The sequence below is a fragment of the Patagioenas fasciata genome, chromosome 1 (assembly GCF_037038585.1).
Source record: "Patagioenas fasciata isolate bPatFas1 chromosome 1, bPatFas1.hap1, whole genome shotgun sequence".
Taxonomy (NCBI): Eukaryota; Metazoa; Chordata; class Aves; order Columbiformes; family Columbidae; genus Patagioenas; species Patagioenas fasciata.
Window position 1 is genome coordinate 31,506,653 of NC_092520.1, and position 26,665 is coordinate 31,533,317.

The following is a 26,665-nucleotide window of genomic DNA, read 5'->3' on the forward strand; positions in this document are numbered from 1 at the left end:
GAATGAGGTTTAGGGGGTTTAATTTCCTAGTAGTATTAAAATAGATAGTCCTCTGAGGCTACCCAATCTGATGGAGATTTGGAAACAGTTCAGGAGATAACAATTTATATGCAGACAAAGGATGGCTTTTCAAGGCTGCCTGGTAACTTTATAATGCAAGTGTCAGGTGCACAGTGGGCTATACGTACACCCAACACAAACAGGAATATGCAGACATTCTCACAGAGTGATTCTAATGCCATAAGTCCAGGGAAAACACTTTCTGAATAGTCTTGTGACTGCTGGTATTTAACTTCAAGGTTATTATACAGGGTAGCTTCACTGCAACCAGTGTGCTGGTTATGTGATAGCTTTATTTCTGCTGTAACATAATGTCTTCTTATGGGAGTATTTTAGAAAATCTTATTGTGATTTTTTTTTTAATTTATTGACCTTTTGGGTATCTTATAATAACTAACACTTTTCATGTAGAATAATTTACCCAGTAATGACTGATAGCATTTGCTATCAGATGTGGCATTAAACTTCTGAGACTGTATTAATTTTATTTTCTGGTCTTATATAGATGTGTTAGAGGAATGGAACTTTTTTTGTTTTTTTAAGAGGGATATTTGTTTGGTGTAGGAAACTATCAAGGACTGAAGAAAACTGCCCTTTATTTGCTTTTCTGGGGGTTCGTACTGAACATGTCATCTACTGGCTTTTTTTACTAGCCTTAAAGAGATGTCATATTTATTAAGGGTGCTAATTGCTGGCAGATGCCTGGTATCATGTATCATGAGAAGTACTTGTACTACCTACTGTTAATTCCCCTTCTTATTCTAGAGCCTGATGACCATCTAACAGTAGCCCAGTCACTAAAGAAGGAATTTGATAACCCTGAAACTGCAGACCTGAAGTTTCTAGTGGATGGAAAATACATTCATGTTCATAAAGTTCTTCTCAAAATTAGGTAAGGCACAAACTGTACAGTTTAATATAAGCTAAACTGTATAGTGTAGTCCACTGTGCTGAGAAATTACTGCTCAAAATTCTTGACTTATTCTTAGAAACTCCTTTTTCCCTCAGCCATGGGATTTACCTGCTATTCCTCACAGTTTCTCTCTTTTCCTCATTTCCTCACTGCTTGTAATTGCCAGACATACTGCTTACTACCAGCTTTTTCATCACTTTCCCTCCATCTGATGTGTATCCTCCTTCATGCTACCTAAACGGCCTTGACCCTGATTTCTAATAACCCCTTTCTGCTGAGGGAAAAGCTCACTTTTTTTCTGCTGCCTTTCCAGTACTCTGAATCAGTTTTTCCTCCCCTACATGACTGGCTTCCTCCACTGGGATGATTTGAGGGTTTTGTGTTTATTCTTGCCTGCCTTTCCTTCCACAGGATCCTTTAGTTCTTTCTGCAACTTTTGTAGGTGCTCTTCAGCTTATCTTTTTTTCCCTTTTTTTGTCAGATTTCTTGTCCTACTTATTTTAAAACTTCTTAGCAGTGAAGCTGAGTTTTAAGCTGGCTTCTGTTTTTGCTTTTACAGCTTTTAGCAAGTTAACACCACTTTACGGTGAGATTTGACATATGCAGATATACAGATTAATCACATAGTTATTAAAATACAGAGATGAATTTGTTGTTGCTGACGCAGTTTCTAGTGGGATATTCTAGAGACGCTGCTTAAGATCTCTCTGTCTTGCTAACTACTTCTGCCCCATCCTCCTCATTGTTACAATATTTTTTTCCCTTTGCTATTTTCTTTCTCAAAACACTTGGCTGCCTTATCCTGCTTATCACCACTTTTGTATTCCTACTTTTGCTCCTGAGTCCCATTAATGATTTCTTGTGTATTACTGCATAAAGTTAAAGTTCCTATTTTCTGGTTTTGGTCTTTTCTGCTCTCCTCCTACTACTCCAATTACCTGCATTACTATTTTCATCCTTTTGCTGATTTCATTGCTTGTACATTATACTCATCCACTCTTTTTGTTTGGAATGCCACATGTCCTTCATCAGATATCACTTCAAATCTTGTGTATCCCAAAAATCTTTCCGAGGTTCTTTTTCCTGATAATCAGACTACGGGTAACCTTTTCTTATTTATTTTTTCTCGCTCTGCTTTTCTCAGATATTCTGGGAAGGAAACATGTCTACTTCTGAAATGGATTTAAATGTATGGCATTATCAAAATAATATGCAGTAGACATAAAACATCAGGCACAGTCTAGAGAATTAATATTTTCTTTAAGCCTTGTAGTCTCATGATGCAACTGGATCAGAGGATAATTTATTTAACATTGTATTTTGCAGCATTAAGGCTACTCCAGAGCGCTGTCATGAATAGCAGTGCTGTTAGAATTTCCTTTTCATTATCCAGTTATTTTTTTTGCCACTTTTGAAGGCTTTTTTCCATCTCGTTCTATGCCTACTGTTGAACAAGATCACATTGGTGGTGGTTATTAGTTTGTCATGGTGGCGAAATGGCAGAGCAACACCCAGCTCAGTGTTTCTGCAGAAACATCCACCGGGGTATGTGGGTGGGATTTGCCTGCTCTGCATTTATCCAGGCAAAATTAGATGTCTGGTCTGTCTCTGCCGAGGGCCAGAGAGAGGGAGAGGGGCACTCTGGGGGATGAGTCACTCCAAGGGGCTTTGGAGACTGAAGGATGAGTGCCAGCTGATTTTAATTTATTTACTTATTTATTTTTAAAGGAGCAGTGAGCACCACCTTCGCTCTGACTTTTTACTCTCTTGAGGTGCTATTGTGGCAACAGACTGTTCCCCAGGTGTGTTGCACAGCTGGAAGGGAGAGCATGATCACCACTGCTTAACATGAGGGAAGCAAAGCCATGGGGTTTGGTCTGCTCTTCCAATGCCAGAACATGGTGTAAGATGTGGCAGAAGCTAGAAAATTACTTTTTAATCTTTATTAATTTGACTTGATGTTTATTTATTTTATTAAAAAAAAATTAAGAAAAAATCTTTAAATAACCAGTAAAATCAAATATGAACGAGGTGAATTAAATTATAAAATAAATCACCAGGGGAAGTTTAGATTGGATATTAGGAAAAAATTGTTCATGGAGAGGGTTGTGAGGCATTGGAACAGGCTGCCCAGGGAAGTGGTGGAGTCACCATCCCTGGAGGTGCTTAAAAGGTGTTTAGATGAGGTGCTCAGGGACATGGTTCAGTGCTAGAGTTAGGTTATGATTGGACTCGATGATCCTGAGGGTCTCTTCCAACTGAAACGATTCTGTGATTATTTTTCTTTTGTATCCAAGCAGTGCTGTCTTTACAATGCAGACTTGTTCCACTGTCGTTGAAAGGAAACCATCCTGCCTTTTCCATAAAAGACTTAGTAAAAGAAAAGCAAATTCTGATGTGGGAGAGTTAGAAAGTAAGAAGTGTACTATAAAAAAGTCCAATTAAATTATGGCTGGTTTTGGAAAAGTTGCCTGAGGTAGTGACATTCATTTAAATCTGAAAACAACTCAAATATTACAGAATGTTTTTTAGGGAACAGTAAGTTACAGTAAGTTGTAAGTTACTGTGAACTGTAAGTTGCAGAGTACAGCTATCAAAGGCAGTGCTTTTTCCTTGTTTCTGTCTTGCCCATCACAGAAGTATTCAGACTTGTCAGAAAAAAAGGTGATGAAAGATCTGGGTGAGAATGTCTTTAAATATTTTAAGCCTTGAGTATAATGTTTAAATATAAGTTTAAACTGCATATGGACTCTGGCACAGGAATAAATGTTATCTAAAATATTAATAATTTCCCTCTTTGCTTGATCATGTCAGAGAAAGCGTACTGAAATGTGAGAATTGTACAACTTTATCTATTACAAGCCAGGTAATAAAATCCATAGTTAATGAATAACTGATTTAAGAAAACGACATTAAAAACACATGGACCATGCTTAGAGCTATTGTAAGTAGAAATGGAGCCTACTATGAAATATTAATAATGGAAATAAAGGAAAATTCTGATTTATATTTATAAGCTATAAGGGTTAAACAAATTAACGTGTTCAAACCAGGAAATCATGTAGCTAGAGTCTGTGGTTGTGTATTTAGTCTGTTATGACTGGTTGTTGTTTTTTTTACCGACTTCTTGCTGCAGCTCATCTTTCAAGCTTAACTTTTCACAGGTTACAATCTTTGTTCGTGTTTTGTAGGTGTGAACATTTTCGTTCCATACTGAATAATGATGATGAAATTATAGAAATGAGTGAATTTTCTTACCCTGTTTACCGAGCCTTCCTGGAATACCTGTACACAGACAACATTAGGCTCCCTCCTGAAGATGCAATAGGTATTTGGTGTAAATGGAAATAACTCTGGGTTGTTGTTTCTGAAAAGTTGGATTTGTGTGTCATAACGGGGTGAGGAAAACAGGGCTTGTTACTTTTAGGTTTATTAACACTTAAATCTTGAGTTTGGCAGGTGTCAGGAAGAAGGGATAGAGTAGCAGGAAACACGCTCAAAGAGAATGAATGAGTGGTGGGAATGCAGTAAGATCAAAGATGCAAAATGTGCAAAAAGAACTCTTTGTTTCTTATATTAAGAACTTTGTTTTTTCCTTAAAAAGGCACTAGTGCCATACTAAAACTTTTCTGTTTGAGTAGCTGTGGCAATATTCTCATGAGTGAAAAGGAAGCTGCTCCCCACGTGAATTTAAGAGTATGTAAGTAATTAATTGATGCCTTGAATGAGATACAATACGGTGAACAAACAGACAGAACTTGCATAGTGGTAAAAGGGCCCTTTTTTGATATGTGTTCTGAGTCTTTGATTAATTCAGCCTAAAACAGTTGGGCAATAGATTAGTTTGAAAAGGAATAATATGTATGTTTTGCACCAGGATAGTTAAAGCTGTATGAATTTTCACAGGACTGCTAGATTTGGCAACACTGTATAGGGAAAACAGACTGAAAAAGCTTTGCCAGCAAACAATCAAACAAGGCATTTGTGAAGAGAATGCCATTGCTCTGCTTTCCGCCGCTGTCAAATATGAAGCTCAGGTAAGGAAAACTCTGCAGGCAAATAGTTGTTTATGAGAAACAAAACTGTTTAATATAAACATAAATGCATTTAAGCCATGGGACATGATTACTACAACTTCTGTTTCTGGCTTCCCAGACGTTTGTTTTCCCCTTTTTAAGCTATTAAAAGAAAATGCAGCTACTGGGGTTTTTTTCCTGTCCTTTTGACTTGCACCTGTGAGTCAGAATTCTGAATCTGCTTCCTGCCCCATCACCTGGCACAGCTCCGCAGGCACATTTCTCACTGCCATTTACTCCTCCACCCTTGGGTTTGGCGTTGGCTTCTCACTTCTGGAGTCCTCTACCTGATCCTTGTGTCTGCCCACGTCTGGCACAGTCATTCTGGGACTGCCTTTTACAGGCAGCGGGAGAATTTACCTGTAAAGTCCCACCCTATTTACACTTGTGCTTGTACAAAAAATCCAGTCTTGCCATGCTGTTTACAAGGAATCATGCTGACACACAACAAATTACCTATTGTTGTTCGTCTTCCCGTATCCTGTCATCTGGTCTGCCCTTGGCTCTGGAATGTTTCACTTGCACTCAGCCTGTTATCAGCAGGACTGCAAGCGCTTTTTTTTGTAAACAGGCAAATACTTTCCAAGATGTTTTCATTTTCTCAACTTCTTAGTGCTGTGCTGATTGTGGAAATAATGATGTGGTAGTTTTTATTATTCAGCACGTCTGCATGTGTATGTTAGACTTAGTAGCTGTTGTTATAACTGAGCATCTTAGGTGAGGATCCTCATCTTTCTGTTCAAGGTTTCTTCTGCTTTACAAGAATAAAATAAATATAGCCAAACAGAAAATTACCTAATAGAAGAGCCAAAATACGTAGCTGGTAACAGTGTTTTTTAAAAATACTTTTAAAGCATTTTTTGACACTTTTTTTTTTTTTTAAGAATACTTTTGCTTTTGCCTGGCTGTGAAATATAGGATGAAGTTTTAAAGGAGGAGAGGCTGTAAGTGTAATGGAATGGGTTGATAAACAGTTCCAGGTATAGGAAGTAAGTAGAAAGAAGGGACTGACACAAAAACTGAGTTTAAAATGTTGCAGCCATCTGTGCTGTGTGGCAGCGGCATATGAGGTGACGTGAATTTCTGTAGGAGTTGCAAGGACGAGGCTGAAAGTCTGTGAGTTTTGTAAATCGAAAGAGGGGATAACATCAGGTTAGGAGATAATGAGATTATCAGCTGCCAGTTACGAGGCAGTTGTAATGCAGATATTGGAAAGGGGTGGCATGGGCAGCTGGGGCAGAGAGGAATTGTGCTTCCAACCTCTTATGGTGGCAGAGGCCCAGCACGTCAGGGAAGGCTGCGCAGGAAGGGAGGACCTGACGATTTGATTCTCCGAAAAGCAGAAATTTTCATTAAAAGTTTACTCTGCAGCTTCAGCTCTTACAAGGTTTTCAAGTTTTGAACATCTCGAAAGCAGAAGTACCTTTAGTTGACCTGTGTCAAGTGAAGTACTTCAAGAGTAAAGATACAACTAGGTGTATTGTGAAGTAGTAAACCTAATCTGGGCAAAGTACTATGGTTTATAATGGCTGAAACACAATAAAAGGGATTGGCTACATGACTAAATATATGTTATCTTCCTCTTCCTTCTATGATTCAGTGTTTTGTTCTGTATATCTGGTATTTTTCCAAAACATTTAACTATTTTAACACGATCATGAGATGATGAATTGGTTTGCCTGCCCTGGGTGCAGCCATGTGTATTTTTGCCCTCCTCCCTACACCCACAGCTCAGAAAGGGATACAGCAGAACAGCTGCAGAGAAGTGCAGCGAAGACTTATCAGAAATGTGGGACAGTCTCTGGCTAAGGGATTGTGAAGTAAACCAGGATCTTTTAGGGCACTACATTAATATTTTGTCCTATTCTCAGAAAATACAAAGAGTTGCTGCTGCAAGTTATTTTAAAGCATAGGACCTGTTGTGATAGGACATGGGACAGTGGTTTTAAACTGAAAGAGGGTAGATTTAGACTAGACATGAAGAAATTTTTTACAGTGAGGGTGGTAAAACACTGGCCCAGGTTGCCCAGAGAGGTGGAAGATGCCCCATCCCTGGAGACATCCCAGGCCAGGCTGGATGGGGCTCTGAGCAACCTGATCTAGTTGAAGATGTCCCTGCTCATTGCAGGGGGGTTGGATTAGATGACCTTTGACGGTCCCTTCCAACTCAAACTATCATAACATTTCTAATGCAGAAAATTTTAGATCACTCGTTTTCTATATAACAGAACTGAAAGCCAGTGTTTCTAGAAACTGCAGAATTAATGACCAGGATTCTGTGGTCCTCCTCACAGATCAGTACCAGCAAAGGCAGCTGCTGTTAATTTTATTTAATGTAGAAGTTCACACATTGGCTGCAAAGCAACCCATGTTCTGGCAGTAGCATTTCAGAGGTCTGCTGGAACTTAAGTTGTCAGTGTCTTTGATCTTATGATTTTTTTTATTTCTTCTACATTATTTTTTCTTCTTGTCATTCTTGCTTTTCCAGCTCTTTTTCATGGGAAATACAATGTACTTCTATGCATTGTTGCTACCTTATTTCTTTTTCAATGATACTTTATTCTACTTGACCTCTGTTAGAGCTTTAGTTACATCTTGAGGGGGCAACAGACTTGAAACGTTCAACCTAAGGAAAAGGTTTCAAAGGGAAATGCACAGGTATTCTAAATTTCTACTATTAAGCCCTGCTTGCTATGTTTGTGTAGTTAATACAGACTAAAACCAGCATGGATTAAGAGACCTGTTTTTGCTGTAACCCTTGAAGAATTTATTAATAGATCATGGATCATGCTGGCCATTTAGCCCTATTACAGAAACACCAAGACAATTTTTGGTATCCAGGAATCCCAGTTCCTAAATAGGGACAAACAGTTCCCAGGTTGACCACATCCATTTTGTGTTCAGTGAGCATCATCGAATGTTACACCATATTTTGCTTTTATTTTCAGCAAGACGAGGATATCTGCTGCTTTTCACAGGACCGCTACTGATTTCAGGGCAGGGAGGGAAAGACCGGAGTTACTGATGCTCTGGGAGTTGTATGTGGGGAAAGCTGGTGGTTTTACTTATTAATGACTTTTCTAATGAGCTCAGTAAATGTGATGGAATTCGAGAGTCGATGCACGTGGCTGCTCCTGCTTCCTCAGAGGGGTTTTATTGAATAGTTTGTATGAACAAATGTCATCCTGTCATTTGTGATCTGATCAAACTGATAAAAAATGGGATTGGTAATCACAGAAGGGTAGGGGTTAGACGGGACCTCTGGAGATCATCTAGTGTGAACAGCCTGGTATATTCTCTGCTAATTAAATGAATGACAGATTTGAAACATATTATTATTATTTCGCCTTCAGTCATTCATATTACAAATTACTTCAATTTGTTCCTAGGACTTGGAAGAATTTTGCTTCAGATTTTGCATAAATCATTTAACTGTTGTTACACAAACTCAAGGCTTTGCAGAAATGGACCACGACCTCCTGAAAAACTTCATTAGCAAAGCAAGCAGAGTGGGCGCATTCCGAAACTGAGGTCTGACTACCGCCAAGATGAAGAACACGTCCTCTTCTCTCCTGGAAATACTTCTCCTTTGGGGATCTTGTCCATGGTCAGAATGTGTAAAGGTTTGGAAAAGAAAGACTCGGTGTCCAATCAGCTTAGGAAATGTGTGAAAGGCTGCTAAGGTATAGGTTTTGTAAAGATGGCCACAGCGTAAGTGTATGGTGAGAGTTCATTGCCAACAGTCGGAATTGAACAACAAAAATCTAATGTAGTAACTATCCTTTCCCATTTCAGTTTGAGCAAACTAAGCTATCATTATCTTCTCTGGGGTTGTTTGTTTGTTTGTTTTTTTAAAAAACAATCTGCATTTGGATTTTATGGGACAGTGACCTGTTTGCTGTTGACTTTCACAGTAAACTTTTTTCGCCGGACTAAGTTAATATGCCATAGTGGGCTCCTTTGTGCCTGATTTAGCATCCAGTGAATACGCAAACTTGTTTTTCTGAATGTAGGATAAAGCAATATGAATTCTTTAGGATGAGTGGTTTTCTGATTGGTGTTTGAAGTGTAAATACATAAGCCATGAAGAGCTTCAGCTGGATATTACAGTTTTGAATTCCTGGCACTTACGTCCATTGTTCTAAAGAGAATGGAAAAACCCAAACTTTCCATTACACCCAGCATGTTCTCCGGCACCTCAACGGCCCAGGAAGCATTTGCAGTATTTGCTGGGATGTGAATGACTGTGCTGTGTGTTCTGGTCCTCAGAAAACCATCTGGCTGCTTGTTACCAAGAAAAAGAAACGCAAACAAAAAAATCGCAAGGAAAGGGAAGTTCCACTTGAGGTTTGTTGATTCCTATCTCTCTATGTATCTATCTATCTATCTATCTAATCAATCATCTGTCCCCCAGGAGATCATGCTAAGAAAGACAGAGGAAAGGATAGTGTGGAAGTGATAAAATGGGTCTTACAATTACATCATAAGAGTGAAACACATGTTGTTTTCCATGTGGCAATAAGGGCATCACTGACCACTAAGGGGACTCGGTGGCAAAGGCTTAATTTCAAACTGACTAAAGTGAGTTTGGATGGAACCCCAGCCAGTGTTGCACAGAGGGAGGTTTGACCCATTGCAGAAGATGCCAAGCTCATGAAACATGAACTTGAATTTTATAATTAACCCTGAAGAATAATTTCTCTTAAAATTTTGAGTGGGTGAAATGACTTCAAGTGCCTTTTGTAGTATTTTACAAATGGAGAAGGCAAGAAGCTGGATGGCCAGGCTCAGTGCGCTAATGTATGTGACCTTCCCTCAGATCCTCGCTCTGCCACAGAATCCCTCGATGACTTTTTCTAATCCTGAAGTGCGGTTTCTAAGAACCTAATTCCCTTAAATGATCACAGCCTCATTTCCTCATTTCTGAAGTAGAAAGAGCTGTTCTTCGTTATATCAGAGGATCACTTCTCTAACAAACCTGTTCTTTGAGGAGAAGGAGAAGCACTTCCTCAGAGGAGATGAGCAGCAGTGAGAGGGCCTCTCTGCATCAGCCCCTGCGGGTGTGAGTGGAAGGGTGAGGCACGCAGACAGTAGAATTGACTTAAGAAGGCGGCCATAAGCAAATTATTTTTGAAAATGCTGTGGTAAAAAAAATACTTGTGTTTGAGGCATTTGCCTCAGACTCTCACTAGCAATGTATCGCATCATCTACTGCTAACAAGCGTGTTCTGCCACCCCCTCAGTGGTCAGTACAACTTCCTCCAGCAGCACAAGTCTACACTTCAGCAGCTGTGTCAGTATTTTGTATTCAAACAGAACTGGTCAAAAACTTTCCAGTACATAATGCAGATTCATCAAAACCACAGCTTCCCTGGGTGGGGGGAGATACATCAGTTTTGGTAACTGACTCAGGCACACAGACAGTAAAACAATATCAATGTTGGGCACAACTTTTCTGCAAACCTGGTAAGAGTCAGCCCAGCACTAACCATGCCAAAGCACAGACACAAGGCAAGCCTACCTAAGCCAAAGCTGGTTAGTGCCAGATGTTTTGGTGAAGCCAGGGATGGCTGGAGTGAAGTCTCTGCCCCTTTGAGTCCTGGGCTCAAGTCCTGCCAGCATTTTCTCAGCTGTAGCAGCACACAGAAAGAGGGTGTAACACCACAGCCCAGCCTTTGGCGAGCAGCTTGTACTGGATCTTGCCAGCACATCCACAGCACTGCTCACCCACCTGTGCCACCCACAGGGGCCTTTCAGTCACTCCAACCTTCCCAGGAAATGCACTGTAATAAGTCTCCCTGCATTTCTGTTGTTTTACCTAAAGAACAAAACCAAAACTGTAAACCTGAAATGACTGGTTTTTAACTCAACATCTGATCACAATCTCTGCTCCAGGACGAGCCTGGCTTCCCGCAGACACCACAGAGCATGACACCACTCTGCTAAGCTGGCACAAGTTCATGATGCAGAAGTTCAGCAGCTACTCCAGACAAAATAGCAGGCTTGCTTAGCAAGGTATTTTTGGCTTAATATAACCAATAGTGCCATTCGTTTTTCCAGTTTATTTCCTTCCTTTCCAACTTACTGTACACACTAAAGCCTAGTTGCAATTTCAGAGCAATTGCTAAAGCCTGTAATTTTAAGGGAAAGCATCTCTAGACTGAATGAGGGTGATTCTAAAGATCCAACATGTCAGTGTTGGATTTTATTCATGCAATATGTATTGGTTGACGTGGATGCGACAGCATCACATTCATAGAGACATTTATTTATTTATTTTTTAAAACTTTTCATTTGCATGCACTTTCCTTGGCACTTAAAGGTCGATGTTTAAAAAAACATACTGGCTTAGGTGGTTAAATGTGGATGTTTGTATATAAATCTGTGCTAAAAACCAAATCATGGGACATTTTAGAAGAAATTAGGGATGCATTTTACCATTGTGAGATAGTCTGTAGCAAACCTGGATTTGTGCATCTTGCAGGTTAAATACTTTATTAAGTATGGAAGTATGTAAGTGTTGTTCTGTTTTAGGACACTAAGGACAAAATGGTATTTGTTAACAAGTGAAAATAAGCTCAAGTGTAAACTCTACCTGGGTTTAAATAGAAGGATGTTCCACTTTACAGAAGGGGACCGAGGTGGGTAACTTTCTGAATCGAATGCAATTTGAAAGAAAAAGAAACGGCAGGGAGAGGGTCATTAAATATTTTCCTGAGTTACTGGAGCTGAGAGCCAGCATTGGCACCAGTGCCCACCTCTAGAGGTTTGTTACAATACCTGACAACCATGTAAACTGTTTTTATATGACCTGAACAATGTCCATGGGCTTTCCTTGTAAAGCAAAGCATTTAATTACCCCATAGAGACAAGACTCATTGGCTACTGCCTAACCATGTAGAAAGTTTACAGCCTGAACATGATTTTATGTTTCAATTTGTTTCTTTGTAAACTTACCTGGTTTTAATAGGCCATTAATAAAAACACCATAATATTTAAGAAGTATGAGCCGGGTTTTTTCATTTTCATTGGGAGTCTGAGACTTGTACACTGAGTTGACTACATAGTTAGTAAAAGAAATAAAATAGAGATAGTATTTCAGAGAGATATTTTAAAGACTATTTGTGTTCTTCAGGAAATACCTGCCATCAGATAAATAATTTGTAAGCAGAATAAAAACTGAGCCTGCAAAAAAAGAGCTGGAGAATTTACATAAGTGTATTTCCACCTTTCAAATAAATTAACACCTCATTGACCTCAATGATTAATGAAACTGTCCCCAGAACACCAATAATAGTTTCCTAAGCAAATGTAACAAATAAGCTTGTCATAATGTACATTTTAGAATATTTCAGCTTGTACTTTGCACCAGTATAAGACAGCCATAATCTCCGGCTGTTTCACATTGGACACAGGTATCTTCCTGCAGCCACTCCTGTACCTGAGAACACACACTTTACACATTCCCTCCGTCTGCTCTGGTTCCTGTGAGGAACTCACTATTTACTACAGTCTCCCTGCACTAGCGCTGCAAGTCAAATGCAGGGAGGAAGAAATGGAGTTCCTGTAACATGTAGGAACAAACAGGGGACAGCAGGCAGAGATTTGGGTATAAAACTCTGAATAAAGAGGCTGGGAGTCACCTTGTCTGTCTCGAGGTGGCTACACCAGCCAAGCCAACTGATTAAATTCTCCTTAGCGCCAGTGGGGAGAAACGGGCCTTTCCGAGGCACAGTTCTCCTGACCACACAGCACACATGGAGCTTACACAGAGACAGGTTTTCTCCACAAATACCTTTCTCCCCAGTGATTAGAGTTTGATCAGCGGCACAAGCCTCACTGGTAGGCACCCAAAATCCCCTGTCACATTTTCTGTCCAACTCCTCTGCTCTGAATCCTAATTTCCTCCTTACACAGAAGCTTGGACATCCTGGGCTGTTTCCAGAAGTCCTGACAGCGAAAGAATGGATTATGAAAAGGGCAGGGGGGGGGAGTGAAATGATGGGAACTCTTCTCAATGTGGACACCAACTTCCCTGCAGGACCATACGCCTCTGCTAGCGCCGTGACCCAGAGCACGGTATGGACCTGCCCCTGCCGCAAGTGGTACCAATGGTGACCCTCCAATTAAAGCTCTGGTGAGAACCACATGCCCAGAACCTCCTATGGAAACTTCTGAAAGTAAGCACAAGCCCAACAGCGCAACCATTTGGATCTCTGCACCAAGAGGGAATCGCTGGAGACTGAGTCACCTCTGCTTACACCAGCTGCAGGACTGTGATACAGGAGGACATGGTTACCATATGAAGCCAACTGCTCATCTAATCAAAGAAAATTACCAACTATAAATCTTTTAAAAGCTATTTTATTTGCCTTGAAAGGAGAGAAACTGATTAGTTGTATAAAATAGTATCATACATTTGATGTAAAAGCCTTCAGTCTGTTTGAACAAAAAAATACATTGTCACAGTAAAGAAATAATAAATCTGTTCAGGTACTGAACTCTGTAATACCACCCCCTAGCCAAAGGATCATGGAAGAACCTCAGCTGCTGTGACAGCGCTTACAGCCGGTGTACCCCAACATTAACATATATTCTGTCTGTAAAACTGCAGAAAGTGGGAAAATAAACACCAGGTACTCTTAACACTTCTGTACATTTTTCAGGAAGAAAGCTGAAGCCACATTGAGACTAAAAAAATAACTCAGTTTTATTTTAAAATTCATTGAGAAGTGTGCTGCTCATAGAATTTTTAGTAGCGCTAGGATTAGCTTCTGCTCAACACAAGAACTGATGGTTAAAATGTACTACTGTGAGTATTCTAGGATCACCTAAACGATTTCTAAATAAGCTACCCAGAGAAGACGTTGGTTTAAAATTTTTCTGTAATGGATAGCATGCTTTTTTACTTATCACTGTTTTAATTTAAGTAGTTGCAAAAGCTAAATTTCATAAAAATGGGTACTTTTAAAGCAAGACTTCATTTGTTCATTTCTACTTCAATCCACTGGAAGTAAAACATGTGCTTTCATTAGCTGGCTGTTCTGAAAATGCTTTGCCATTGCAAGAAAAATTCCAGTAGCTGAATCAGTGACTTACAAACAAGTAAGATGAAAAAACTCTTGGGTTGATTTGGGTTTGGTTTTTTTAATATTTAATTTCTTTTTTATGTTACTGCTAGTTGCAAGAGTTCACAAGTTGCCCGTTGAACTCTGCCCTTTCAGTAAAACAAGGCAGATTGATTTTCCCAACATGGGCTCGTCCAGTTTGGCCCCAGAACCCGAGTGCAGACGCGCAGCTTTCCGCCCCAGGGAACACGTTTGGTGCCTCTTTGTCAAGCTCTTTGGCTTGGCCACAGTTAGTTGAAAATCTGAAGAAATCAAGAGCATTCTACATCATTAGAATTTTGAAATCTTACGCGTACCAGGTGAGGCTTAGGTCTGGGGTTCTTTTTTCTTCATGTGTGTGGTTTTTTGCTTGGTTTTGTGGGTTTTTCTGTGTTTGTTTTTGTTTTCAATAACTGATATTTTCCAAGAAAAGAAAGTGCACATCAAGTACTCTGCCTATGGGAAGAAGCTTCAGCTTCTGGGAAGATTCTCTGTGGGATTCTGGGAGAAACCCATCTGAGATTCATTTTCCATGAAATTCACACTGATGGACAGTAAGTGCCCTTGGAAACTACACCGGGGAGGGCGCTGGGGAAGGAAAACTACAAAACACGAAGTACTGGTTTCAGTAGTACGGCTACATAACGAGTTCACCTCGAATTCAGGTGGTACTTCTCATGGGAGGCCCTGATGCTGCGGGGTCTGTGACCGCTGTGCAGTTTAAGTTAATGGGAATTTGATGCGCTAATTATATACATAGAGAGAAATCTCTGCAGTATCTGGCCCCTCGTTTTCAAAATTCGCAAGTAACAAAAGTCTAAAAATGAAACCTAGGAAACAAAATTAGTGCATTTCAAATCATTCTAGCTAACATTTTGTCTTCAGACAGAAAACTTCAATCCAGGTAGACCGAATTGGCTTAAATCAGTAATGCTGCAATAGGAAACTAAAACATCTTCCAAGTCTGTTTTTAAAATCCTCAAAAAATATATATAAATTAAATTCAGTGGCTTACATTGTATACAAGCTACACCATAAGGCAAAGTTACATGAAAAACATTTAAAAATCTTAAAAGTCCAAATGCTTTCAACTAGCAGCTCGGAATAAAAAGCAACTAAAAAAGCAACTCAATTAATGAAGGCTGTAGAACAGAAACTATCTAAGGGAGCCTGCAGTGCAGCCCCTGGTCCTGAGAAGAATCTCACTTTTCTTCACTGGCTGAGGTATCATTTCCATCATTCAGCTTCTGCTTTTGCATTCTTGTTCGAGTAGATGCTTAAAAAAAAAGAAAGGAATGGAATTAAATATTTTCTTCAGAATAACTCTGGATGCGATTATTTCTTGTAAAAATTGGTAATGACACAAAGGAATTGAATGACACCATTCTAAATAAAATCCCACATTTTAAAAGTAATTCTGCGCTGCTTCAGCAATTCCTGTTCAACCTGACACATCTTAAATTCCTTCTGCCCATGCACTGAAGTTCTCCTGGTTTCTGCATGTTGTCTGTGTTCATCCTGGAGGCGGGTGGATGGACATCAGGTGTGGATCCCATCCTGTCGCTGGGCAGATGCCAAGGGCTGAGCAGCCCCCGCAGCCCATGGGGCAAACACCTTTTCCCCCCAGGGACACACAAAACCACTGGACGTGAAGTGGAACGTCCCTTCTTAATCTCTGCCACAAGCAAACACTGGAATGTCTCCCCTACCTTAAAATAAACGAGACATGCCTGGGTCCCTGCTCACACATGGCTTGATGAACCAAGACTTGCTAGGTAAGAATTTCTAACAGGCAAAGCCACTCAGCCACAGAGCTCAGATTCCACCAGAGGGTGAGGGTTGCCTGGTCAGACCAAGCGTGCTCCTTCTCAGGAGTGGAAAATACAAACTCATGTGGGGACTAAGACGTTTTGCTTTTTATGAGCTAGATTTCAATTTTACTTGAAAATCAGGATGTAATCCCATAAAATCTGAAAGGAATGCTGATCTATGGTAGAAGTGGCAGCAGTCTCAAGGCATTTTAGTATAAAGGACAGCAACGCAACATGCAAAATTACATACAATTTTCCTGTGTCTATAATTTTCCTTTACTATCTTATAATCACCTAAAAAGGTGTTCTGGTCAACTAAATGCTGCTGTGATTACTGGCAACTTCTACTTGCAAGCTCTCAGCTAAGTCTCTGTCACTGGAACGAAAATACCCTGGCAAGCATTTAATTCCATTTCAAGATTTCTAGTGTTTAAGAAGAATGTGTCAGGCTAATTTTGTTATTTCTTCTATGCTGCTCTGCCACTCAGTATCCTCAAAAAGGCTTTTGAGAATTTCCATTTTATAATCTGCATTTTCAAGATTAAATGGAACAAGTATAAAAAACTAAGCAAGTTACCAAAATCACATCAGTGTTGAGCAATGTTTTTTATCTAAGTAGGCACAAACTGTTTTATCCCAGGCACTTGCTGCTGTGCAATTAATGAAAAGATAGTACTCACTCATTTCTGCAAGTTTTTGTTGAAACTTGGACTCCTGGGGTAGGTGTTTGCTGCAGACAGAAATCACATGATTAAGCAGAAGTTAAAACCATTTTTTTCCTCATAACCTAACTTTAAATCCAGGTTAGTTCATTTCAGTGCTATTGCCTTCTCCTACAAAGACGCAAACTCTTTTTTGTCCACACTACACTCAGGAGTTGCTTGATTTCTCATATGTCTAAAAAAATTGGTGTTTGTTTTTTAAAAGACTGATGAGAGACAACAGCACTCAGCAGTAACACTGGGATGCTGGATGCATGGGCACTGAATAAACTCTTGCTTCTGACATCAAAACATCTAATTAAGACGTATTATGGTGCCATCTCTCACTTTGTATTTTGACTAAAGTTCACAAATTAACAGAAGTTGGGATGCCGGGAAGAGTCAGGACTGAAGGTCCTGATAACCAAACCCAAGATTACCGAAAAGCCCAGAACAATCTCTCACCTTCCATCTGCTTCGTCTTGCCCTTCTATATCGAAGCGCAGCCTCTTCAGCGGCTTGGGAGCAGCGCTTACTTCTGCGCTGCGTTTTAGCTGACCCTCACTGTTGCACACCATCTGGTTTATTTTTTGAAACTTTTCAGAAGTCTGAAATGAGAAGAAAATAAGGAAAGAATTGCCAATAAATCCCGAAACTAAAACTTGTCAGACTACCCACTAAAAAATTAGGAGTTCTAACACTCCACAGTTTAAGAACTCTATCTTCTGTCAAAGCAACTAAAATAAAACGCAAAACACTTTAAAAGCAAGGTCTGGATATTTGAAAGGAGTTAACAGAACACGCCTGTAATCTTCGTGCTTACAGATTCCATAAAACACTATGTTAAACTAGAGAAACTCACTGGCAGCTTTACAGATGCCCGCAGGCAATCCCCGTTCCACCACAAGTTACACACATTCAAGACCAGACATTAAAAAATGTAATACTCACCCCAAATGATTCACCAATTGACACCAAAATTCTGCCAAAAGAAGAGAAGCGTTTAAGATTAAGTTGCATTTAACAACGACAGAAGCGTCCGCTGATTTGCGGTTTAGCGTAAGACATTCACAAAGTCTCTTCCTCTCTCTGCATTAACAGTGCAAACCCACACTGCACTTTACTAAACTAAAATATACATTAATATTTTAACTTTTGTACACAGTGGGCCAGGTGCAACGGGACTCACTTGATCCTAGGCTCTTCTCGGTGACAAACAATGATAGGACAAGGGGTAATGGGTTTAAGCTGGAACATAAGAGGTTCCACTTAAACTTGAGAAGAGACTTCTTCTCAGTGAGGGTAGCAGACACTGGAACAGGCTGCCCAGGGGGGTTGTGGAGTCTCCTTCTCTGGAGACATTCAAAACCCGCCTGGATGCCTTCCTGTGTAACCTCATCTGGGTGTTCCTGCTCCGGCAGGGAGATTGGACTGGATGATCTTTCGAGGTCCCTTCCAATCCCTAGCATTCTATGATTCTACTTTGAAACACCCACTGGAGACTTGCACATTCGCTGTCATCCTTGTCTGATAAGAACTAGTGACCAACAGGTTGAAACGTTCTGCTCAGTCAAATAAAACATTTTGTTCCATAAAAGTATTTTCTCTTTAAACAAGTCTACAAAGCTCATCTGTGTTTTTCAGGAGTGCGATCCAGAGTCAAAGCCAACATTTAAGCAACTAGATCAGAAAAACCCTTTGGAATCTGACTGTTCTAAAACAAACAAACAAAACACCCCCAAAAAACCAAACTCCTTGAGTACACTGACTCAACTGAAACAGAAAATCGCTCAAAGATGAATAAAGACTCCAAATACAGGAGACAAACTTTTAACCAGAAAAGAAATAATCACCCCAGACTACTGACAAACTAGATTGTGTGGTTTTTCTAATTTGCTTCCACTGAAATCCCCAAAATGCCTTTAATTTAGCCAAACAAATGCTTGTCAACAGCCTACCTGGACCTTGGAGTCATCTTTGTGGGTGACTGAAACCCATCGGAGAATTTGTAGGGGCTTTTCAAGGGTGAGATGTAGATGTTGTTGCCAGCAGGGACACGGCGAGGAGAGTTGGAAAACTGGTACGGGCTGCGAGGAATGTGTGGGATAGGTGACAGAGTGGGAGGCTATAAAAATAAAATAATCACAAGGTTTTATTCTCTATATATTCCTATTCTATTAAAAAGTTAATACTAAACACAACTACCAGCTTACCCTGTTGGAGGCATACTGCAGAATGTTTGTCTTCAGCTTCTGCATAAACACTAAGTTGTAGAAGACTATAATGGAGTCATACTGTTCTTCCCTGATAAGAACACGTTTGAAAGTCTACATAGGGTGAGAAAATCATACACAGTGAAGAAATAAAAAAAAAAGGACAATTTTACATCTGACAAACTCAAAGCCATTCAAACAATCTGTATTAGATAAGAGCTAAGATGGCATGGGTGTTGTATAGAAGTCATTGTACCTAGTATTTAGAACTGTTTTAAATTGGTGTTTTGTCCCAAACATATATGAACATCAGTAGTGGCACCTACTTAATTAACTGACACAGGCCCCTAGTGCAAAAGCAGTTCATCAGTACTATAACATTTTCCAAATTTATGCTCCCATTTACTTTCACACACGCAATTGCCAACAAAAAAAAAAAAAAAAAGGCTTCACTACTGTGCAAGCCTTGCAAGGCTAAAAAAACACATTACTGACCTGATCTGGATAAAATAGTTCTTTAGTCTTGAAGACATAAGTCTGGAGTTTAGCCAAGATGCACAAATACACTATGAGAAATTCTGCTAATAAAAGGATGCTTACAGGTCAGTAACTGTTAGTTTGATTTTCTACTGATTTAATTATCATTCTGTGCAAAAATTTAAGTGCAGTAAGGCCCTCACAAAGAAAGTAACTTTTTAATCTTAGAACTAAGCCTGCAACTTTAATACATATGTACCTGTTTGATATACAGCTGTACATCTCTGTCCGGTATCTAACCATATTTCTATGAAAGCTTCTGAAGTTATCTGCTCACCCCCCTGAACACCCAGAGGAACGTGGGTAAAGATCTTGGGTTGCTTTTGAAAATCCTAGGAGCAGTATATCTGAATCATTCATAAAGTCTCCAAATATTATAATCACCCATTATTTAGTATCTTTAAGTAAAGGAGCAGAATGACGTTTGTTTTCTGAGGAGAGTTATCAAAGTATTGGTGTGAGATGTTTAAAGGGACGTTTCATATTGGAGCCAGTTTTCTCCTCCACAAAATGGAGATACAATGAAGCAGAAGTTTTCTTTGTATGTTCAAGTGTGTTAGACCAACGGAGAGAAACAATTAGTTTACAACATTTTTACGGAGAGATAACATTAAAGAATTTCCATACCTCTTGGTTTGCGTTGGGAAGCTCCTTGTACGCCGAAACTATTGTTTTAAATCTGAGATCGACATTCTTCACTTTGCATATGCCATACATGCAACACATCATGATCTATTAGAGAAACAAGACAAGACAACTGGAAACGCAGAAAATGAATTCAGCTTCCTCATTTCAGGTTAATAAATCAATTGATGAGCTCTACTACTGATTGTGCTCTGTAAAGCAGCATGCAACTCAACTCCGTAAGAACTTCCAGAATATACACCAACGACTGCTTCCTCAATTTCTGTAGGGCAATCAAGTAACTGGAGCTGATATCATCTTAAACTCATTTTGCATGCTGCAGTTTGAGGCCAGAGTAACAAAACCTTTGTCAGCAACACATCTTCCAAAAGAAAATAAGTATTTTCTTATGAAAATTACTACAAAATTTGGTATGTCTTCATTATTGTGAAAACAGCTGTAAATGGTAGTTGAAGATCCCATAGTAACGGCGAGTACTTAAAAAACCTGAGATGATAGATTGCACTCTAAATTAGTTTCTCCTTTGAGTGATCAATAAAGAAATAAAACATCAGATTACAATTTCTAACAGCTAAAGAAAGTATAAGAAACATTTTGTTCAGGAAAAGCTTATTAACTTTTAAACATTTTTTGTTAATGTTACCTGATCCAAGTGCCTGTCTCTCATAAGTTCATACTCATTTTGCAGTGTGTGCTGGAAGAGGGTCCAGATCAAGGGTTCCAGGTCAGGATGGTCAGAGAGAAGCCGAAAGAACAGGGTATGTAGTCGAAGATAGGCCAGTAGATAAACTTCAGAAAGAGAGAAGAAAAATAAACTGAAACTGTAATAAATAAGAATATACAAAAATAAAAGAAATACAATGGAGGATGGACAGCAATTCAATGTTCGCCATCTCTCACTACAAAAACTACCAACCAAAGGATTGCAGTAGAACCCAGGTTCAAAATAAATGGAAAAGATTCTTCATACAACAGGCATTGGACACACAGAAGTCAACACCAAATCGTGCTGCTCATGTTATGACTACTGTGATTCAAAAAGAGTCTGAACAAGCAGTTAGAACATGAATCTACTGAGAGTTACTAAGCAGACACATTACAAAAGTCCTCAGGAAAACCCCCAAGCTGGAGAAAGTCAAAGCTTGGGAAAGCACTCAGGGGAAGCAGCACACATGCTTGGCCAGTTCTCAAGCTTCCCATGACATCTATTTATGGTCACTGCTAGAAAAAGGACGCTATGATAGAAGAACCTTCCATCTGAGCCCGTATGGTTATGCTTACGATCAGTAGATGAGTTTTCAGTTCGAACTCACAGTGTGAGCACACACATTAATCTGCTGGCACCAGTTTAGTGTTTCTTCCAGAGGCAGCTGAGGGTTTGCACAGAGTTTACTACAGATTCTATTACAATATTTTAAATGTTGAGCTCCAAAACCCCAAAAGGATAAATAACAAGAGATAAGTTTGCAATTTCAGCATGTACAGAACCAACAAACCTTTTTTGTAGAACAGAGAGAGGGAGGTAGATTTTTGCGGCCTCTGTGTTTGGGGGCTCACACCTGGTTGAGCATCTGGGGCAGAAGTAGCATTTGGAGGAGGTCCACATGCTTTCTTCTTAGGAGATCTCACAGGAGAAAGATAGCTGGAGATTCAACATGTATTAAACACTTAACATCACAGGATAAAGGAACAAATTTCTATGAATAATACTTGCAAGAACTCTTCCCTCTTCCCCCATTAGAAGGAATTATTTGCTACTGTAAGTGGTTATTCCCATATCAAAAATTAAAAATGTCACTTACAGGTCTGCTGCAGTGTGATTATGTTGGAGAGGCAGGTTGAGAGCAGCAGTGGGCTCAGGCTGATCAGCTTGGCCTTCTCGTTCTTTTGACTGCTTGATAAGATCGAACACCGGCGACCCCTAGAAAAACAACAGAAAGTTCATTTTGCTGAGAACAGACAACAACGCTGGGTGGAGTTTGTTATTACTTCTCTAAAAGCAACCCCCAGAATATAATCCTTAACAGAAGATTAATACTTTGAAATACTTTAGAACACCCACATTTTGCCAGATAAATTTTAACTATTTAACCAACAAAATTTAACTATGAAATACACCAAACACTTCTTCTGTTTCAATAGCAGTCCATTAGATATAGGCTAACCACAGAGTTGAACCATAGTTCTAGTTTAGAATCTCTTAACTTCCTATTAAATAACCATTTATGAAAAGAGCAGCAAACAATACAAGAAAATCCATATGTCACATTTCCAGAAAAACAAAAAAAAAAAACCAACCAACCCAAAAAAACAAATTGGTGACTAAAAGTTACTGCTGTATCTAATGTCAATCCATTCCTGCTCCAACATCTACCCAATATCTTACACAGGATAATATACACAACATGGTCATAACTCATCGAACTGCACTGGGGACTACTTAGACCTCAACAGCATCACGTTCCAGAGCTCCCTCTGGCAAGAGTTTTAGTCACTCACATGAAGTCTCTCATGCCCCCAAACAAAACCCATTTTGATTTTAGGTCAATTATCAGTACTTTAGGCAGCTGGAATACATCAGAACCTACTAAAAGACTGAGGTAGGAGGTGATGCAGCGAGGATCTAAGTGGAATGGAGGTTCTGGATGAAGCAACATCAGTCCTACTGTTGACCTTGGTAAAAAAGAGCAGTCTTGCAGAAACAAAATCTCAGGCTTTTGCTGCTTGTGTGTCATGTACAGAGTAGAATTATGCTGAAACAGTGAAACTGCATGGGAAAATATTTTGGTACCATATTTATAATTAGTTTTGAAAACACAGGGGTGCTGGCTTCTGAGTTTTTATTTTCTTTGAATAGGAGACTCATCCTTGAGCATAAAGTTGCCTTCCAACAGTGCAGCATCAGAGCTCCAGAAGAACAACTGATTAGCAAATATCTGCCTTCTTGGGGAAAAAGCAGTGTTCATGAGACTGGAAACGAAGTGGGCAAACCCAGACATTCAGCATTTTCCTCCAAATGGTCCCTCAAAAGACAGCAGTAAAATCAATCAGCTCAGCACTTTGTACATACTGCATCGTCTGACTGTCCAAGGTCTGTTTGATCCTACATATGCATGTTACTAATACTAAAATATGATGGCACAGATGACAAATCTGTAGCTACAACAACAAAAAGGAGCTCAGTGTTCATGTAAAGCAAGCTGCATCACCTGGCTAAGGCAGTAAGAAAAGGTCTAGTTACACTAGCCTAGATTTGCTAGAATTAAAACTAGCATTAAGACCTTCCTCTTTTAGCCTTATGTTCAAAAAACCCCACTTCTATTCTGATGTGCATCAACTAAAAATTTAGAGCAACAAGAGTGACTTCAGATTTACAATTTTTCATAATGTATAGTTTTTTAATTACAATTTTGGCAATACTGGAGCTGTTTCATCCGTAACAAAACAACCATCGGTTACTGACTCATAACCACAGGGCTATTTCTCCATTTCTCAACAAGATCAGCTCTTGGGCTGGTTTGCATCATCTTTCCCTGGACTTAGGAGTTCAAGCATTTCTCTCTTTTTCTTTCGGTGCTGCCCTTGCTGGAAATGCAGGGACACAACCTTCTCCATTTCTCACTCTCCTGACCACTTGGCCTCTTCCTTTTTATTATTCCCACGAGGGTTTCACTATGCTCTGAAGAACCCAAGTTCCTTTTCCAGGGTAGTCACTAATTCATTGTTGAAACATCTCTTGATTCCCTGGCAGAGTGAATCCCACTTCATTCATTTCACATTTTAGCTATTAATAATGGAGAAAACATTGTTTTCAATGAAGCATCAGTAGGAAGAAAAGCGGTTGATAAAGGAGAATGAGAAATCAAGAAACAGAAGCAAAAGTTACTATTTTTGAAGCTACCACTTGCCACCTGCAGTTCCAGGTCCTCCCTCAACCCTGCTCCAATTTTCACTACACTGAGTGGGATTTCATTACATCAGGTGAGGGGACACAGCAGGTTGCTGCCTGTAGAAGGGACCTGCCTACATTTGTATCATTTCCACTCCTCCTCTTCTACTCAGCAGCCTTGACAATCAGTCAGTCTCTGCATAAGCCAATTCAATGCTCTAAACCAGCAGAAAGTTAACAGAAAAAGCAAAACCAGATTTGAGGCAGCTCTGCCGAGAACCACAAGCAAAGCCAGGAGAGACATTAGGAAAAGCCAGGGCAGCAACACCACGAAGGTCAGGAGCAGAGCAGGAAAGAGCAGAAAACAGAGAGTACATGTCCCACATGTACTGATAACAGCCTGTTCAGCCAACTGATTGGCACGTGAAACTTTACCCTACAGGAATTTATGAAATCTACTTACTGCTTCCCACCAGTTAGATCAACAACAGTAACAAGAGGTGTAGAAATTTCTGCTTATATAGATTGAGCAGCAACATGCAGCAAGACCAATAAACCTTTTCTGGCTCCCGCAAATACCAATTGACACTGTGGTTAAAAACATGTCAAGATAAAGGGGGTGTTGTCACCCAGCGGGCCCCCAGCGGCGCAGACCAGCCAGCACCAGCAATGGTGGGATGTGTGAAGGCACCGACTCAGCTCGCACCCTGGGGCAAAATGTGGTCAGGCCACCTGCCCTGACTGCAGAAACTTCATTAGAGCTGCCATTGCACAAGCAGGAAAAGGTTATTTAATTTTCAGACCTGGTGAAATTCTACTGCTGATCACAATTTCCAGCTTACAGCTGAGAGGACAGTCGATGAAGCACTCTGTGCTCATTCCTCAGTGGCTTCTACCACTCCTGCTGGTGGCTTTCCAAATGCACAACCAGGTAGCTGGAGAAGATAAGTTGGTGCTACACGGATGAGATCGGTGCCTCACGAAAAAACAAGTCTGCCAACACCAGAGACAAGTTTTCTCAAGTGCATCTACTCCCCACCTTGCAAAATGGATGGCTTTAATTACAGTCTTACCTCCTTTCTGTATATTTGAACACAAAAAAAAGACTTCTATTTAGTGAATATGAAGCACATTCTGTAGCTTGCAGGGAGTATTCAGGCTTATCTGGGCAAACTCTACTCAGTTTTAGTCTCACTACTTGGTATTCAATAATCTACCCCTCGCTATAATGAACAAAATACCATGTCATTAACCAGACAATCACCGGTCCTCTAAGTATTAGTCACAAAAGAACTTTAACCCCCAGCCCAGCTTTATCAAATAGGAATGTTTATAGCTAACTTGTTTCTAAGGTGACATTATTCACACTATCTTTCACAAATTTTATATGGCTTTTTAAAGCTTTTAAGCAGCGCTTCAGTTCAACAGGTCAGCACCAATGCATTCCTTTCACATGACAGGAGTTTTGCACAGTTTTTACTTTAATGATCAGTAAGTGATGCTACTAGATGCAGCCACAGGATAAATTTTACTAATTAAGTGAAGCGCTGCTTTTCATCTGAGACTCCCCTGTGACAGTTAGAGAAGCCCCTTTTTATTAGTGTGAAAAGGGAGAAAGCAGTTAAGGCTGGAATTTCTTAGGGCCAAACAGGCATTGGCATCAGAATGAAGAACAACACTTAAAACTGACTCAGTCCCCTCTCACACTGCCTGGGCTCTACTACACTGAGCTCTGGGCGTTGAGTAGGGCTTTGTTAAGCAAGTCTCTGCAGGATGCAGCAATACCCGCAGCACAACCATTTGCAGTGATTTTTTCCCCAATCTGAAACCTCCTTTTATGGACAAAACCAGCTGAACTTCTCGTTGGCTAATCTGTATTTGGCTATGATGAAACTACAGGACACACAGGTGCTCCCCAGTTCCCTGATCTTTACAGCAGCTCTGTTCCAACAACATGTTTAACTGGACTTTGGTTTCAATGAAAAGATTAAACAAAAGACCTAAATCCTTAAATACGGACAACAGCTACCCTGGGGTTTGAGTGTCCTCCACTGACTAAAGAGAAGCCCCTGCGCAGTTTTACTCCCAGCAGCACTAGTTAGTAGTTGAAAACTGCTTTTGTCTTTATTTTTTATTGCTTTATGCTTCCATCCTTTACAAAATTTCCTAATCAATTTTCAGGTGTGTTTTTGGTTGGTTGGTTTTTTCTTCTCTCTCTCCTCCCCCTCCATCATGTTAATGCAACACTTATCACTAAACTAGCACGTATCTCAATGCCTAGCTAACCCCAAGGGAGTGGGTGGTGGTGGTTTGGTTTGTTTTTTAAATGCATTATCAACACCACCACAGATTATTGCATCAGTTAATAAAATATAGAACATTAAGAAATGTTTTTCTTCATAATATGATAAAAGGTCTCTGTGATTTTGCAAGGCAAAGTAAAGCTGATTTAGAATCAACAGCTTTGGAATGGAAGTGCAAGGACTGTATCAGGATGATTTCCACTCCTCTTTCCCATGACAGAAATAAGCAGCCAGACAGTTGACTTTCGCTTGCAACTGTATTTTCAGAAGCTTCACGTGACAATTAGTATTCAGAATTCTGAAATAATTTAAATATACCAAAATAAAATATACTTCACAGTCTAAATTTAAATAGCATTTAACATGAAAAACACAGTAAGATTAAGGACTGCGTTTTAATTTCATACATG

The 26,665-nt window shown here is 39.8% G+C and overlaps 2 protein-coding genes across 5 annotated transcripts in view; one reads left to right on the forward strand and one right to left on the reverse strand.

Moving 5' to 3' along the window:
- Positions 1 to 12,054, forward strand: part of RCBTB2 (RCC1 and BTB domain containing protein 2) — a 34,046-nt gene extending 21,992 nt beyond the window's left edge. For all 4 annotated transcript variants that reach the window (XM_071805541.1, XM_065858620.2, XM_065858799.2 and 1 more), the window contains 4 exons: positions 826 to 952; positions 4,165 to 4,301; positions 4,880 to 5,010; positions 8,439 to 12,054. In XM_071805541.1, the coding sequence (XP_071661642.1) occupies positions 826 to 952; positions 4,165 to 4,301; positions 4,880 to 5,010; positions 8,439 to 8,579 (536 nt within the window). In that variant the 3' untranslated portion in view covers positions 8,580 to 12,054. The remainder of the gene's footprint in view (positions 1 to 825; positions 953 to 4,164; positions 4,302 to 4,879; positions 5,011 to 8,438) is intronic.
- Positions 12,055 to 13,397: 1,343 nt separating this feature from the next.
- Positions 13,398 to 26,665, reverse strand: part of RB1 (RB transcriptional corepressor 1) — a 77,900-nt gene continuing 64,632 nt past the window's right edge. The window contains exons 18-27 of the mRNA XM_065858503.2: positions 21,866 to 21,984; positions 21,560 to 21,705; positions 20,707 to 20,852; positions 20,046 to 20,150; positions 18,882 to 18,995; positions 18,627 to 18,793; positions 17,620 to 17,650; positions 17,134 to 17,276; positions 16,648 to 16,697; positions 13,398 to 15,432 (exon numbers count right to left, since the gene is read on the reverse strand). Coding sequence (XP_065714575.2) covers positions 15,359 to 15,432; positions 16,648 to 16,697; positions 17,134 to 17,276; positions 17,620 to 17,650; positions 18,627 to 18,793; positions 18,882 to 18,995; positions 20,046 to 20,150; positions 20,707 to 20,852; positions 21,560 to 21,705; positions 21,866 to 21,984 — 1,095 coding nt within the window. The 3' untranslated portion in view covers positions 13,398 to 15,358. The remainder of the gene's footprint in view (positions 15,433 to 16,647; positions 16,698 to 17,133; positions 17,277 to 17,619; positions 17,651 to 18,626; positions 18,794 to 18,881; positions 18,996 to 20,045; positions 20,151 to 20,706; positions 20,853 to 21,559; positions 21,706 to 21,865; positions 21,985 to 26,665) is intronic.